The sequence below is a fragment of the Bubalus bubalis genome, chromosome 1, assembly GCF_019923935.1.
Source record: "Bubalus bubalis isolate 160015118507 breed Murrah chromosome 1, NDDB_SH_1, whole genome shotgun sequence".
In the NCBI taxonomy this organism is placed as follows: Eukaryota; Metazoa; Chordata; class Mammalia; order Artiodactyla; family Bovidae; genus Bubalus; species Bubalus bubalis.
The window spans coordinates 144,899,356-144,916,976 of record NC_059157.1 but is presented as its reverse complement, the minus strand read 5'-3'; the positions used below and the strand labels follow the sequence as shown (position 1 = coordinate 144,916,976).

Below are 17,621 nucleotides of genomic sequence, written 5' to 3'. Positions count from 1 at the left end.
AACATGTAAGTTAGGGATTATCAACTTAACATCTTAAGGGCAATGAAACAATAAGACAATGAAAAAGTTCACCCTGAGTGACTCAGCTGATCCTCAAAATATCCTTGATGTGATCAACACAGAGCTCTTATTTTCCCACTCAAAACACAGTTTTACACTTACGTTCTATAGTTAAAAAGAGCATGAAGAAAATCTTTGGGTTTAACTTTATAAAAGTTTTGAATACGTCAAATAAAACAGAATTTTAAAATATACTCTAAAGCTAAAGAGAAAACATTCTGAAGAAGTCAGTTTAAAAGCACAAAGTGATGAAGAGCTGAATGCTACTGAAAGAGCACTTGTTACAACTCACTTTTTAGAAGTGTTTTAAGCTTTAAAAGTATACACTAAAACAGACACAAGATGACTGAAAAGGTTTTCACTAAACAGCAGAACAAAAACAAAAGAGAAAGGTACCCAAAAAGAAAGGTTAAAAAAATAAACTGACATTTATGACATGGTATTTAGATTTCTTTATAAGATACATTTTAACCACCATAATAATAAATTATCTGTGCCTCACCTTAATGAAAGCTGCTCTCAGTGTCTGAGCTGCAGACAGATTTACTCGTTCTAGCTGCAATAAAAATTTTAAATCATTAATATCAGTTTTCTGGAAAAAATACATTTCTGATACTGCATTTTAAAGTAATCATACTGATACACCCATCAAGTAACAAACATAACTTGCTAAAGATTCTGAATCAACATAATTCTTCAAATAGATGATCTAAAATTTTCATTAGAAAGGATGAAAAATTAAGGTATGAGTATTAGTCCCTTATTTATTCCTTTGGGGCTTCCTAGGTGGCGCTAGTGGCAAAGAACATGTCGACCAATGCAGGAGACTTAAGAGATGCGGGTTTGATTCCTGAGTCAGGAGGATCTCCTGGAGGCAAGCATGACAACCCACTTCAGTATTCTTGTCTAGAGCATCCCATGGACAGAGGAGCCTTGTGGGCTAAAGTCCACAGGGTCGCACACAGTTGGACACAACTGAAGCGACTTGGCACACATCACCTTAAAGACTGATTTAAGATAAGCACAGAATTCAAAATAGTTTATGTCCCTAGTAGAAATAAACATATTCACTTAAATTTTTGAAAATGGGAGGAGGATTCAAGATTAACTTTCAATGTTCAGTTAAAAAGAGATGGCAAATTATGTGTGTATCGACTATAAAATGACCAAAACAAAGAACATATGTATTACTTAAGATTTTTTGTATTTACTACCTTACTCTTTTATTTTTTTAATTGGAAATACAGTTGATTGACAGTATTGTGCCAATCTCTGCTGTACAGGAAAGTAACTCAGTTATACACATACATTCTATTTTTAATATTCTTTCCCATTACAGTTTATCCACTGCATATATAGATTACAATATATCCATTGTATATATGTACCACATCTTCTTTACCCATTCATCTGTTGATGGACATGTAGGCAGTCTCCATGACCTGGCTGCTGTGAATGGTGCTGCTATAAACACAGGGGTGCATGCACCTTTTTGCATTATAGTTTTGTTCAGGTATATGCCCAGGAGTGGGATTGCTGGATCAAATGGCAATTTTTAGTTTTTTGAAGAACCTCTACACTGTTTTCCATGGTGGTTACAGGAACTTACATTCCCACCAGCAGTACAGGAGGGTTACCTTTTCTCCACACCCTCTCCATCATTTTTATTTGTAGATACTTTAATGATGGCCATTCTGACTGGTGTTAAGTGGCACCTCACTGAGTTTTGATTTGTATTTCTCTAATAATTAGTGATGTTGAACATCTTTTCATGTTGCCTATTGGCTGTCTGTATGTCTTCTTTGGAGAACTGTCTATTAAGATCTTCTGACAGTTTTTCAATTGGGTTGTCTTTTTGTTGCTGAATTGTATAAGCTGTTTGTATATTTTGAAGATTAAGCCCCTATCTGTAGCATCATTTGCAAATATTTTCTCCCATTCTGTAGGTTGTCTTTTCATTTTTTTATGGTTTCCCCTTGCTGTGCAAAAGCTTGTAAGTTTGATTAGGTCTCATTTATTTTTGTTTTTATTCCTAGTGCCTACTACCTAACTCTTTTAAAACTGCTTTTTCATCACCTCAGTTAGGCATTAAACTAAGTCTTTTTTTTAATTAATTAGAAAACAGTACTGATAAAAGGTTTGTTACTTAAATTGAAGACTGTGGGTCATCTGGATTTTACAGATGTTTAATATCTGTCTTCTTTTTTTTTAATCAGAATTTAAAAAATGGCTACCAAAAGTCCTGAATTGAAAGTTTAACTCAAATGCTTTTAACTTTTATTATCAAATGTATAAGGATTATAATTTTGAAAGATAAATGTCCTTATTAAACACTGTATAAGTTGCTTTTCATTGGGCTAAAGAAGGTATACAATTTCATAAAAGTTACTACATTTTTTGAAGAATTAATTGCCAGGCTTAAAATAACTAGCTTCAGTTAAAATCAGATTTTGTTAGTTCCTAAGAATTAGGCCAGTTAACTCAATAAAACTCAATGTATATATTTTTTATTTGGGATAATATTAAACCTTCAAAATCAATGTAATCTTTGTAGATTTTTATGCAAGTATAATATTTCTAAAAAAATCTTATGGTTATAGATCACATAATGATTTCATTATGCAATAACTATTATTTTCAATTCTTTAAGGCAATGAAAACAGTTTTACACACACACATACAATTTAGTGACTCTCCAAACAGTTTAAGTCAATTTATTTTCTAAATAAGACAGAAATGCCAAGAACCTTATCTCCCTGTGAGTTACTTGCCTTAACAAAAAGAAAAGCACCAAAACTGGCCAAGATTAACAATTTATCTCCAAAATAAACAATGGGCCATTCAATTTAGTATTTATTTAACTTGGCTTCTACAAACCTTGTAAAATCTAACATTGCCCTGGTAAGTAAAAGGAAAGACACAAGGGGATCCAGGTAGGCAAAAACAGCAAGTAAGCAACTAAATAAGGTAAGTATATTAATTAACTAATGAAGGTATACCTCCAAAAAATTAAAATTTCCTCTTCCACCAAATTCACTTAATTATAATGAATCACAAAGAAGATTTAGTAATATAGCTCTTCTGATCTCAAGTTCTTAGTGTACAAGGGAGGCAGAGGGAGACAGAATGAATGTTTCCTCCCTGACAGAAACCCATTTCCTTGTTTGGGTTTACACCACACTGACCTCTTTCACCAAGTCAAAGGTCTGAGTCAGATGAGTGCCTTTCAAGTATCAGCATTAACTCACTCTGTACTGCCCTGACTGGTATATGAAAGGGTCAATGCAAGTAAAAGGGGCCGCCCGTCAGTGAGGAACTATATAATTAGCCAAGATAGACATCTACAGCTCTAGATTTCTAGATTAAGTTTACATATGTGTATCTTAGAAAGGAGAGAAAGCTCGGACTTAACATACTGAATCAAGTCAGTGATCTGGGAAGCACCTGACAAGAACTCCGCTGGGAGTCATTTGGGATACAGTATTTACCCATACTTCTTGCAATAATCCCACCAGGATTTACTACTCATAATATATTCACAATGCCCAGGCAATACCAGGCATACAGGCACCTACATACATTCAAAAAATACTCTGAATGAAACTTAACCTTTCATCCATAAATTTACCTAAATTGTTTTTTAATATATTTATAATTTCAGCCTCTAATACTCAGGTAGCAAGGTATGTTTACACCTTCCCTATTATAATGGGCTTCTATTTTAGGCCTCTCACATGTGATAGATGATTTCATAATAAAATTATGTTCACCTTACCTGTACTTTTCATTAAAGTATCAGGTTCCAGTAATATACCAGTAACAGCTACCACTGTACTAAGCACATATTATGGACTTTATTATGTATTTTTATAGAGTATCTCTAACTAATCCTCATAATAAATCGGTAACTATCTATCATCATATCCATTTTATAGAGGAATAAACACAGTTTGCATAAATTTTCCCAACATAAAAGAGCTAAAAAGTACAGAAACAGGCTTCATACCAGATCTGTCTGGCTCTAAAACCAATACACAAGCAACTTAGCTCCCTGTATGCACCCACCCTGTACTCACCCTTTCCAGGCTGGCTTCTGTCCCATCACTGAATCTCTTCAACTGCTTAAGAACCAACAATGTACTGAGTTTCTACCATGTGAGAGAAGTCAGTTTGAGAGATACAAAGAAACAGACTATATTCCTGGAACCCCAGAAGATTAATTAAGTAGCTACACAGAAGCTGATGGGATCACTGTCAGCTGAAGTAAGAAGTATGAAGATGAGATCTAAACTGGTCCTTGAAGAATCTGACCTCCTAAAATCCTCCTCCTTAGTGTTTCTTCAGGGTTGCTAACACCCTGTGGATATAATGACGGTTATGTCAGTTTGGAACAGATAATAATATCCACTTTGTTTCCAATACTTCTACTACTGGGTCCAGTATTTTTTTAGCTTTTGGGATAATGGTCTTTGACTGGTGTATGTTTAAGGAGCCAGTGCAATCATTTTTCAGCAGTGCCTGACAGTGCATATACCATATTTTAAATCCAAAGAAGAAGGAAAGGGATATATGATGACATTTTTGTACTAACGGATACTGGGACATGGAGAGGCACTCCTGGATCTCTGTCATGTTGGATTTCCATGTCGCCAGTAAAAAAGTTAAGAGAGAGGGAATCAGAGTAAGAGAAAAGAGCACATAACACCTCTCCTCACTTAGAGACGGAAGTGCAACTGGAGGGAAACTATAGGCTGGGTGAGCTTAACATTAAGGTCTCACCTCAACCTCACATTTTGTCTCCTCTCAGGTGTGTGAGCTCCTCCTGTAACTTACTCTTCACAGCTTTTGCATCCACTTACTGTTGCTGCTGCTTCTGCTAAGTCGCTTCAGTCGTGTCCGACTCTGTGCGACCCCACAGACGGCAGCCCACCAGGCTCCACCGTCCCTGGGATTCTCCAGGCAAGAACACTGGAGTGGGTTGCCATTTCCTTTTCCAATGCATGCAAGTGAAAAGTGAAAGGGAAGTCGCTCAGTCACGACCCCATGGACTGCAGCCCACTAGGCTCTTCCATCCATGGGATTTTCCAGGCAAGAGTACTGGAGTGGGTTGCCATTGCCTTCTCCACCACTGCTAACTAACTGCAAACTTTTCAAACTTAACTTTTTGGATCATTTATAAACATATTTTAAAAGCTTATATAATTTTGAATCCATAGAGTGCTTTTATTATATCACTCCCTCTAGAAATAACAGTTCATTTCTATACTTTATTTTCTAGTATCAAGCCAATTTCTTTTTTTTTAAAAATACATTTAAAAAAATGTTTGATCATGCTATGCAGCATGCAGGATTTTAGTTCCCTGACTAGAGACTAGACAGAGAACCCCAGTCCCCTGCAGTAGTGACTTGGAGTCTTAATCACTGGACTGCCAGGGAGTCCCTCAAGCCAGTTTCTTAAACCTGAAATTAAAAAAATATATATCCACTTAACACTTGCATTGGAGAAGGAAATGGCAACCCACTCCAGTGTTCTTGCCTGGAGAGTCCCAAGGACTGCGGAGCCTGGTGGGCTGCCGTCTATGGGGTTGCACATAGTCGGACACGACTGAAGCAACTTAGCAGTAGCAGTAACACTTTAGTATCAAGTTTTACAGTCTTACAAAACCTTTTAAGTTTTTTTTTAGGTCAAAATAATTATAATTAATTAGTTGGTTCCAAATTGTCTATAAAACCTGCTTCCTCAAAATCAGGCCTATTTCCCCCACGCTGATACCTTCTCCCATTTTCCCACCCTCCCCTCAATGCCATCAAGATTACTGACCATATTCTTTAAAAGAAAGTTAAACTGAGCCACGAATAAAAACTCCACATACATCTCTTGTGATTCAAATGATGATGAGAAGAGTTAGGTTAAAAAAAAAAAAGCCAGAACAAAAACAGAAGTAGACAGAATCAAGAGGCCACTCATTAAATTTTACGAGTTTACAAAGGCAAAGTGCAATCATCTGTTCTGTACATAGTAAGTCCAATAACTGGCTCTAAAAGAATCAGTTTCTGGGATTGCTAAGTTGTCTAGCAAAAAAATAAGCAGAGCCATCTAACTACTATAAGAATATCCCACTAAAACATTGCCTAAAAATGCGCACACTCTCAGGTATGATCACAATTTTATATAAAATCATGTGGAAGACTACTTAATAATAAGATCTAATACTTACACATGTCTGGTACTGTTCTAAGCACTACATCAATTCACTTACTTCCCAGAGTTGTGAGAATTAAATAAAATATTTTTTATCCTCATTTTGCAGAACAGAAAACAGACAAGATTATATAGCATAGTAAATGACAGAGAAGTAAATCAAATTCAAAATATTAACTATGATCACTTCTAAATACTGGGATTATAAGTGAAGCCCACGCCTTCACTGTGGAGAAGTGTAAATATTTACTTAAAATTTGAGGTTTGATTTTTTTAATAGGAAAAATATTTATATTTGCCTTAAAAAGTTTTCTTCCAAGTCACCAAGAAAGAACATACATAATATGTCTTTTCCTGGAATGAAGAACCGAACCATACATCCTTCCTCCTCCATATGCAAAGAGTCAGCAAAAAAGGACACAGAACGTGAGAACCTGATCTATATAAGACTTGGCCTGAGGTTTCTATAAACTCATTATTCCATAATGCAACCAGGAGACCTATTTCACAGTACATTTACAACACACGCAATATACTTGGACTCTGAACTGTGCAGCAGCTGACTAAACAAGCAGCTTACTTTCCGCATAGCTTCATTAAGTTTAGCAAGCATCTTGCTCCCAGAATGTCATAAATAACTTTCCCCTGTGAGCTGGAGTAACAGTACTAACATTTCCCCAGGTGTAAGGATATCCTACTATCTAAAAATCTGTTCTGCAAAATGGCTTCTAAGCTACCATTGTTAGTTTTATGAATGTAACATTAAGGTGAGCATGCATAAGTTTTTTAACTCTTTCCTACACAGTGGACAAAATTTAATGAATCATTTACCTTCAGAGTAAAACTTTATCCCTATTGTGGTGGTGTTTTTTGCAAAATTAATTTGATATCCATTTTATCTTTAAATATGCAAAGCAGAGAAAAGCAGAGCCAAACTAGATTTTAATTTCCCCATTACCAGATTTATAGAAAAATCCATGTTTGAACTATAGTTAAATAAAGGTATCTTATTTAAGATGTTACAATAATACATTGGAATGCCAGAGAACAATGCTTATATTTTATTACAAAAAAAAAATTTGATACCATGATCAGTAAACTCAATTTGAGAAATTAGACCCTGAGAAGAGCTACCCAAGTCCCAGGCTAGGGGTGGCGGCCAGGAAGACCAACCCCACGCCCGAGGCCGGGGCGCGGCCAGGAGGACCAACCCCACCTCCAAGGAGCAGTGGCTGCTCTGGCACAGGAGCGCCTAGAGGAGCTCTCCCACACTGAAGGTCAGGAAGGGCGGCGGTGAGGAGATACCCCTCGTCCAAGGTAAAGAGCAGCGGCTGCACTTTGCTGGAGCAGCCCTGAAGAGATACCCCATGCCCAAGGGAAGAGAAACCCAAGTAAGACGGTAGGTGTTGCAAGAGGGCATTAGAGGGCAGACACACTGAAACCATACTAACAGAAAACTAGTCAATCTAATCACACTAGGACCACAGCCTTGTCTAACTCAATGACATTAAGCCATGCCCGTGGGGCAACCCAAGATGGGCAGGTCATGATGGAGAGATCTGACAGAATGTGGTCCACTGGAGAAGGGAATGGCAAACCACTTCAGTATTCTTCCCTTGAGAACCCCATGAAGAGTATGAAAAGGCAAAATGATAGGATACTGAAAGAGAAACTCCCCAGGTCAGTAGGGGCCCAATATGCTACTGGAGATCAGTGGAGAAATAACTCCAGAAAGAATGAAGGGATGGAGCCAAAGCAAAAACAATACCCAGCTGTGGATGTGACTGGTGATAGAAGCAAGGTCCGACGCTGTAAGAGCAATATTGCATAGGAACCTGGAATGTCAGGTCCATGAATCAAGGCAAATTGGAAGTGGTCAAACAAGAGATGGCAAGAGTGAATGTCGACATTCTAGGAATCAGCAAACTAAAATGGACTGGAATGGGTGAATTTAACTCAGATGACCATTATATCTACTACTGCGGGCAGGAATTCCTCAGAAGAAATGGAGTAGCCATCATGGTCAACAAAAGAGTCTGAAATGCAGTACTTGGATGCAATCTCAAAAATGACAGAATGATCTCTGTTCGTTTCCAAGGCAAACCATTCAGTATCACAGTAATCCAAGTCTATGCCCCAACCAGTGACATTGAAGAAGCTGAAGTTGAATGGTTCTATGAAGACCTACAAGACCTTTTAGAACTAACACCCAAAAAACATGTCCTTTTCATTATAGGGGACTGGAATGCAAAAGTAGGAAGTCAAGAAACACCTGGAGTAACAGGTAAATTTGGCCTTGGAATATGGAATGAAGCAGGGCAAAGACTAACAGAGTTTTGCCAAGAAAATGCACTGGTCATAGCAAACACCCTCTTCCAACAACACAAGACTCTACACATAGACATCACCGGATGGTCAACACCGAAATCAGACTTATTATATTCTTTGCAGTCAAAGATGGAGAAGCTCTATACAGTCAGCAAAAACAAGACCAGGAGCTGACTGTGGCTCAGACCATGAACTCCTTATTGCCAAATTCAGACTTAAATTGAAGAAAGTAGGGAAAACCACTAGACCAGTCAGGTATGACCTACATCAAATCCCTTATGATTATACAGTGGAAGTGAGAAATAGATTTAAGGGCCTAGGATCTGATAGAGTGCCTGATGAACTATGGAATGAGGTTCGTGACACTGTACAGGAGACAGGGATCAAGACCATCCCCATGGAAAAGAAATGCAAAAAAGCAAAATGGCTGTCTGCGGAGGCCTTACAAATCGCTGTGAAAAGAAGAGAAGCAAAAAGCAAAGGAGAAAAGGAAAGATATAAGCATCTGAATGCAGAGTTCCAAAGAATAGCAAGAAGAGATAAGAAAGCCTTCCTCAGTGATCAATGCAAAGAAATAGAGAAAAACAACAGAATGGGAAAGACTAGAGATCTCTTCAAGAAAATCAGAGATACCAAGGGGACATTTCATGCAAAGATGGGCTCGATAAAGGACAGAAATGGTATGGACCTAACAGAAGCAGAAGATATTAAGAGGAGGTGGCAAGAAGACACAGAAGAACTGTACAAAAAGATCTTCATGACCCAGATAATCACGATGGTGTGATCACTCACCTAGAGCCAGACATCCTGGAATGTGAAGTCAAGTGGGCCTTAGGAAGCATCACTAGGAACAAAGCTAGTGGAGATGATGGAATTCCAGTTGAGCTATTTCAAATCCTGAAAGATGATGCTGTGAAAGTGCTGCACTCAATATGCCAGCAAATTTGGAAAACTCAGCAGTGGCCACAGGACTGGAAAAGGTCAGTTTTCATTCCGACCCCAAAGAAAGGCAATGCCAAAGAATGCTCAAACTACCACACAATTGCACTCATCTCACATGCTAGTAAAGTAATGCTCAAAATTCTCCAAGCCAGGCTTAAGCAATACGTGAACCATGAACTTCCTGATGTTCAAGCTGGTTTTAGCAAAGGCAGAGGAACCAGAGATCAAATTGCCAATATCCGCTGGATCATGGAAAAAGCAAGAGAGTTCCAGAAAAATATCTATTTCTGCTTTACTGACTATGCCAAAGCCTTTGACTGTGTGGATCACAATAAACTGTGGGAAATCCTGAAAGAGATGGGAACACAAGACCACCTGACCTGCCTCTTGAGAAATCTGTATGCAGGTCAGGAAGCAACAGTTAGAACTGGACATGGAACAACAGACTGGTTCCAAATAGGAAAAGGAGTACGTCAAGGCTGTATTGTCACCCTGCTTATTTAACTTATATGCAGAGTACATCATGAGGAACGCTGGACTGGAAGAAACACAAGCTGGAATCAAGATTGCTGGGAGAAATATCAATAACCTCAGATATGCAGATGACACCACCCTTATGGCAGAAAGTGAAGAGGAACTCAAAAGCCTCTTGATGAAAGTGAAAGTGGAGAGTGAAAAAGTTGGCTTAAAGCTCAACATTCAGAAAACGAAGATCATGGCATCCGGTCCCATCACTTCATGGGAAATAGATGGGGAAACAGTGGAAACAGGGTCAGACTTTCTTTTTTTGGGCTCCAAAATCACTGCAGATGGTGACTGCAGCCATGAAATTAAAAGATGCTTACTCCTTGGAAGGAAAGTTATGACCAACCTAGATAGCATATTCAAAAGCAGAGACATTACTTTGCCAACAAAGGTCCGTCTAGTCAAGGCTATGGTTTTTCCTGTGGTCATGTATGGATGTGAGAGTTGGACTGTGAAGAAGGCTGAGAGCCAAAGAATTGATGCTTTTGAACTGTGGTGTTGGAGAAGACTCTTGCGAGTCCCTTGGACTGCAAGGAGATCCAACCAGTCCATTCTGAAGGAGATCAGCCCTGGGATTTCTTTGGAAGTAATGATGCTAAAGCTGAAGCTCCAGTACTTTGGCCACCTCATGCAAAAAGTTGACTCATTGGAAAAGACTCTGATGCTGGGAGGGATTGGGTGCAGGAAGAGAAGGGGACGACAAAGGATGAGATGGCTGGATGGCATCACTGACTCGATGGACCTGAGTCTGAGTGAACTCTGAGAGTTGTTGATGGACAGCGAGGCCTGGTGTGCTGCAAATCATGGGTTTGCGAAGAGTAGACACGACTGAGCGACTGAACTGAACTGAACTTGATGTAGTATCTCTCAGTCTGACACAACCAGCCACTTCGTTTTCAAATTTCTAACAACAACTTCTAACAACAACTATGAATCATCTGGCAACGTGTTCCAATCTTGGGCCCATTATATCCCACATGTTGTTCAAGTTTCAGATTTCTGAAGAGATTTACTGGTCCATTCATAGCCAATTCTTTTCCTTTCAAGTTAATTCTTCTTACACATGAATAAAGTAGAAAAGGTATACCAGTATTAATCCTAAGACTTCACCCAAATCCTACATGCTATACAACTGTTTTCCAAAGTCAAGCATCACATAAAATCATTTCACCATATGGAGGAAAAGATCACTCAAACTCTTAGAAAAAAAGCTTTTCTCATTCCTCTTTCATTAACTAGAGGGTTAAACTGAAGTTCAGCAATGCAAATTGACCTTCCATAAAGACTCAAAATACCAGATAAATATAAAAAATGCCCCCAGACAACTTGATCCAATAGCCTACAGAGTTAGCTACATAAACACGAAAAGAGGGACCATCTCTGGATGGAACTGTCATGATGGCTCTTCAAGAACCTGAGAAGTTTAAATACTAAATGTCAAGACAGGTTAATCATCATCTTCAGTGACTCTCTTTACCTCATACCTGGTACAAGGATAACTGAACAGTTAATAATTGATTTGCTTAAACATCTGTATTCCCTGCAACTCTTTAGAAGCATGCTGACTTTTTCTTCCCCGTATCTACAGACCCTTGCAGCGGACTCGACAAACAAATGACTGGTATTTAGTAAATATTTACTGAACAGCACTGAAGCACTGCTTCCAACAATAACTATAGTCTTGCAATGCCTGGCTTTTAAAGTGTTAGAACAAAATAGCAAAATTAATGACTGGAGTGTTGGCTACAGCTGCCAGAGATGGGTATAGCCAGTCCTAGAAGACTGCCTCCAATGCTATCATGGTAGCAGGATAATCGGGACAGGTTTTCCAAAAGATGCCTCCTCTTTGCTTCCTCTCCAGTAAACTTCTAAATTTCCTAACTGTGGTCATAAGTCTATATTCTTGCCAATGAGATGTAAATGGAAGTCTCAAGTACAACTTTCAGAAAGGTTACTTTAAGGAAGCTTTATCAGCTGGAAATAAATCCCCACCCCCTACTTCATTTTTTTACCCCTTTCAGACAACTTAGGACAAAACAGCAGCAGCCATCCTACATGCTGAAGTGGCCTTGACAAGGGAAGGCAAGCACTAGGATATGAAACAGAAGACAGAAACCTCAGTTTTTGATGATACTGACTCATAATACTATTAGTCCTGGAGCACTTACCTCCAGAATTTTTTATGTAAAGAAAGACACTTTAAAGCAAAATAATCTCAAAAATCAGGACCTCACTTCACCATTAAAAGGAGGGGAGAAATTATCTCTTACAGATCTTCCAGTTCTAAAAACTCTACATAGCTTAGCCTATTAAATATCAACTTAAAAAAAAAACAAACCTAAAATGTATCAGTATTATTAAGTCCTAGAAAATTCCTCAAATAAAAAAGCAATTATATCTTCTCTAGATACAAAGCAATGGTATCTTCCCTTTATTAGTAAAATTATGTTTTGTCACTACTCACTCTAACTTTAACTCGGGGCTTCCCTCATAGCTCAGTTGGTAAAGAATCCGTCTGTGATGCAGGAGATCCCTGTTCCATTCCTGGGTCAGGAAGATCCGCTGGAGAAGGGATAGGCTACCCACTCCAGTATTCTTGGGCTTCCCTGTGGCTCAGCTGGTAAAGAATCTGCTTGCAATACTGGAGTCCTGGGTTCAATCCCTGGGTTGGGAAGATCCCCTGGAGAAGGGAAAGGCTACCCCTCCAGTATTCTGGCCTGGAGAATTCCAAGGACTGTGCATATGCAGTTCATGGGGTCGCAAAGAGTCGGACACGACTGAGCGACTTTCACTTTCACCTTTTCACTTTCACTGTAACTCATTAGGATATTTTCGGGCTTGTTCTTCTGGCTACCTAAAAGGTGCTAATCCCCAACTCTTCAAGACACTAAGCCTTATTTACCGCTTTCAGATGTTAGCATATATGTCTCTTATTCCCGTGAGGCCTGTCCTGGCCCCTAAAATAGGTCTCACCTGCTACTTTACTTAACACATTTTGTTTTTACACTTCATAGCACTCATCACAATTCTTCATTTATAAAATTACTTGTATTCTTTTGTCCAATGTCTCTCTCTTCTACTATAGTGAAACCTCCAGAGGAAGAGCAAAAGCTCAGGGCTTTTCCCTCACTGTTTTATGTTGAGCCCTGGAACAATGCTTAATACATAGATGGAATCCATTTATATAAGTACTTGTTATATGAGGGAACAAACAAACAAATGAATAAATGAAGCAGACATAAAGAAATTCCACAGGTCACATGAAGAAATGTTTATCCACTTACCTCATTAAACACAGGATACATGACTGCATAGAGGGGCATAGAAACCATAGAAGTGGTCTCAGCTTCATTCTTCATCTCTTCCATTGTCATCCTCATTCAAAAGCCAACTACAGTAGAAAAAGCAGTGCTAAAATGCAGAGGAATCTTCATTCACTGCAGTCTTTCTTCTCTTCTTTGTGATAAAAGAATAAAGCACAAAACATATACTGACCTGGTTAAAGGGCAAGAAAGAACAGATATTTACTATATTAGAATTAAGAATAAAAACTTCAAGTGTTTAACATTTTCATTACAATTTTTTGCTAATCCTTCACTGATTTTGTCACCTAAAAAATAACAAAAACATGGCAACCATCAAAGATTTAAAGCAAATTTTTAAATTGGGAAAATTCCACCAAATGTGATCTATTTGGGGGGAAAAATTGATCTAATTTCTTAATTAAATAATTTATTTAATATTATTTAATTTTGCCAGTGGCATTTTTTTGAATCTTTATTCAAAGTTAACACAGAAACTAGGAAGAAAAATCCATGGGTACTGGAAGTTTGGAAATAAAATATTGAGAATTCAACAATATAAGAGAGAAATTTTGCCTTGAGGAGTTGAGGAAATGTGTTGCTTTTGAAAAGAAAGCAACTATATTTAATTCCTTTGCTAGGGTGAAAACTGAGCCTAATTATAAAGTGAAAGAGTAATAGTTAACATATTTATATATTAAATGATACATAATATGTAAGTTCAACAAAAAAGCTATCAATTTTGAATAATTTGTACCTTTTATAAAGCATTTTCAGATTATAAAACATTTTTCACATGCATTTCGTCCTCCCAATAACTTACCTTATAGTAACTGTCATTCTAATTTTACAGATGAAAAAGCAGACTCAGATGGTAAATAACTTGCCTAAGATCGCACATGCAGAGGTCTATGAATTCAGATCTGACACTCCCAAATCAAGAAACAGAGTATCAAGTGAAAACCAAGAACCTCATCTACCCAAGAAAGTACCCAGATGTTATTCATTTACTGAATAAATATATGTTAACCACCTATTACATGCATGCGCAGTGGGGGATGAAAAAGATGTGGTTCTAAATCGTTAAAAAATTACCTGATGCAGACTGTGGAAGACCTAAGCAGTTTGAAAGCTACAAAGGCTACTGCTCATAGCTTCAAACACACTCCAATGAACCGTCCCATCTGAGAACTGCTTACTATTCCTCCATATTCCTACCAGTGAAGGGGAACTCAACACCAACTGACATCAACTGAAAGTTTAGTCTTATTTATGGTAGTTCTAAACATGGAAATTTTTTCCTCTTTCTGAGCTTACATCTGCTTCCTGAATTCACAGAATCAAATAATGAAATAAATAATAAATAAAAGGAAGAAAAGGCCAATTCCTAAATTTTATTCTATAAGACAAGAGAAAACCATTATCTGATGAGTCAACTGGTACTTAAATAGACTTCTTTGGTCATAGCATTAAGGACAGAAAGGAGGAACGAAGCTGAAGGCAGGAAAAAACTTAAGAAACCTAACGCATCCAGATCAATAGAACCTGAGTAATAAACAAGAGCAAGTAAATATCTACTGTTACTATCTGACTACTTAATAAACCATTTGATAATCTGCCTTTCCACTTAAATTTAACTGTGAATACCTCTTCATAATAAACTTGGAACAAAAAAGAAGGGCTGAAATGCTGTGATACTAATCAAAGTGAAAATGATGGATACCGGAGGTACAGTATTGAGAGTAAATGAAAGGCATAGCTATCTACGAAAAAAGAAAGTGAAGACAGTACAGGGTCAACAACAGAACTTGAGGAACTATTTTACAGAATGACAGGAAAAAAAAATTTTTCATTTATTTAATAAATATTTCTTTAAAAAAAAGAAAAAAATTTGACTAGCCATACAATATTGGGTCTAGTACTAATACAGAATAGTGAACAAGACAAGACCTCAGAGACCTTGTACTATGGAAGGAAAGACAAAATGAACAATTGTGAAAACCACACAGGATGCTATGCTTTTATGGGAAAACTAGATTAGAGGACCAGCATCAGGTGTTTCCAAGAGAAGGACGTCAAAAGTTTTAGATGCTTCTGAATATGAACAATAACCTAAAAAAATTTTTTTTATTTTATTTCTTGATGAGATCAAGTATAACACTCAAAGAGCAGTGTCACTTGTACACAGAGGGCACTACCAGCAGAGGTTGAACTGGTGAGCTGGCAAGAGAGGAGTATAAGTTTTAAAGGATCTCAGTCAAAAGGAGGAAGAAATTAAAGGAGGTAAGACACTGGAGTATGCTCAATGGGATCATTTTTGTCTTTCACTCTTTTGAACACATGCCTATACCTGCATATACAAAGGCAGACACAGTTGAACGGATTAGTAAGGTGGCTAGAGTCACTTTCTGAATTCCTGCTGATATCTACCTATCTTCCCCACTAAACTCACTCAAACACTTAATTTTTACCTTTTCAAATACTGGCACTGATTTTTTCAAAAAAAACATTTTGTCTAATAAGTGGTACTGTACCATGTTGGAAATTTTCTCTTAAGATATTATTTAAATTAACTGTCTCTCTCTATAACTGTCTCTTTCTCTAATTTACTTATACATATATAAATATATACATAGTTTTTCTTGCCTCCAAAACTAACTTTACTATCAGCTACTATTTGTCATCAAAAAGACAGTATTATAGCAACATTATGGGCTACACAGGTGGCTGGTTACTCCACAGTTAACCACGCTTTTAAAACATTGTTCCCATGGGAAAACTGTTCCAAAGACCCAATTTATATCTGAACTTTTCAGAAGAGACAATCACAAGCTGGGCCAAACAGTTTCATTAGCGTTTATATGTGAATAAAAATCAACAATTCCAATAAGGCTTTTTAAATATTAAACTGTTCTGCCAATTTTAACTTCAAGTTAAAATTTTGTTGTCAATCCTTCTACATGCTTCTTCATTTGAAACAGTTCAATAAACAACGTGCAACTCTATGCCACTTTAATGCCAAATTTAGTCTTAAGAGTTTCTGCCACACACTACGCAACCAAGCAAAGGAGTCTGTTCATTTAAAGAACCACACCTGGGTGTATCACAAGGCTCAGAATTAGCATTTCCTGAAACAGCCTCACTTTCTCCCTTTGGGGCAGGGCCAAGGTTATTTACTCTCAAATAAATGTGTGAACAAATGGAAGTTCTTGGAATTGATGCATACAGTTCTTGGGAAAAATAGAAGCTTCCTAAGTAAAGGAAATTCTAGACTTGAAAAATATTTGTAAGCAGGTTGTCTTGCTTTTCTCTATAGTCAAATCTAATACTAGCCCCCTTACATGATCCCAAATTCTTATAATTCCTTTCACTTCCCTCCCTAAAGGAGGAAAGTTTTATTTATTTTCGTTGGCTCTCCAAACTGTCCATAATATTTAGCTAAAAGAAGTTTATTAATTCCAGCAGTAAATAGAATCCATGAGTTCATGTTATAATTTATAAGTGTATTTCTTTTTCCCAATAGTGACATTACCAGTCAGCATTAGCAGGTACACAGTAGACCTTAATAAACGTTTGCTGAATGCATAAATTAATCAGACAAGAGATGGGCAATTTATAAGTTGAATCAGTCTTGCTAACACTTTTCAAATACTAAGCCTAGCAAAACAAAAACAAACACAGAAATCTAAATAATTCTATTAATGAAGTCTGGACCCAGTTACATTTACCAGTTTTTAATCTCTTTTGGCTATCCCAAGCTCTTCCTACTGTAGTAAACTGAGAATATATGCATCAGACCACTGCAAATAAAATCAGAATTCCAAAAGAAATTTACATGAAAGCCAAAGGAAAACAAAGGAAACTAAAACAGAGATTATTCATTCTAATGTCTTAATTTTATTAAGGATACAACTGGTGTATAATTTAATAGTTCACAAAATTCTCTAAGTGGAAGCATTCCAACATTGGTTAACCTTGCTTTACACATAAGCAAGATCCAAAAAGTTACCCAGCTTTCAGGAGAAAGCAAAACTTTATGTGAAAGAGTGAAGAGTGCTGCAGTTTCCAAATGCTGGACAACCTAAGCCATCACAATCACTTCAGGGCTTATTAAAAACACAAGTTCTCAAGATTACTCATGATCTCCAAGAAAGGGTTAAGGAAGCTGCATTCTCAGCAGCCAGCCCAGATGATTCTTGTGAACAGGACAGGTTGCATATCACTGGTATGGAAAGAACAATGGCTAGAGTCAGAAGAAAGGA

The 17,621-nt window shown here is 37.4% G+C and overlaps 1 protein-coding gene across 3 annotated transcripts in view; it reads right to left on the bottom strand.

Moving 5' to 3' along the window:
* PDCD10 (programmed cell death 10) overlaps window positions 1–17,621 on the bottom strand; it is a 46,715-nt gene that overhangs the window by 17,594 nt on the left and 11,500 nt on the right. For all 3 annotated transcript variants that reach the window (XM_006077293.4, XM_025288672.3, XM_044945179.2), the window contains 2 exons: window positions 13,342–13,552; window positions 563–616 (listed from right to left, as the gene is read on the bottom strand). In XM_006077293.4, the coding sequence (XP_006077355.1) occupies window positions 563–616; window positions 13,342–13,437 (150 nt within the window). In that variant the 5' untranslated portion in view covers window positions 13,438–13,552. The remainder of the gene's footprint in view (window positions 1–562; window positions 617–13,341; window positions 13,553–17,621) is intronic.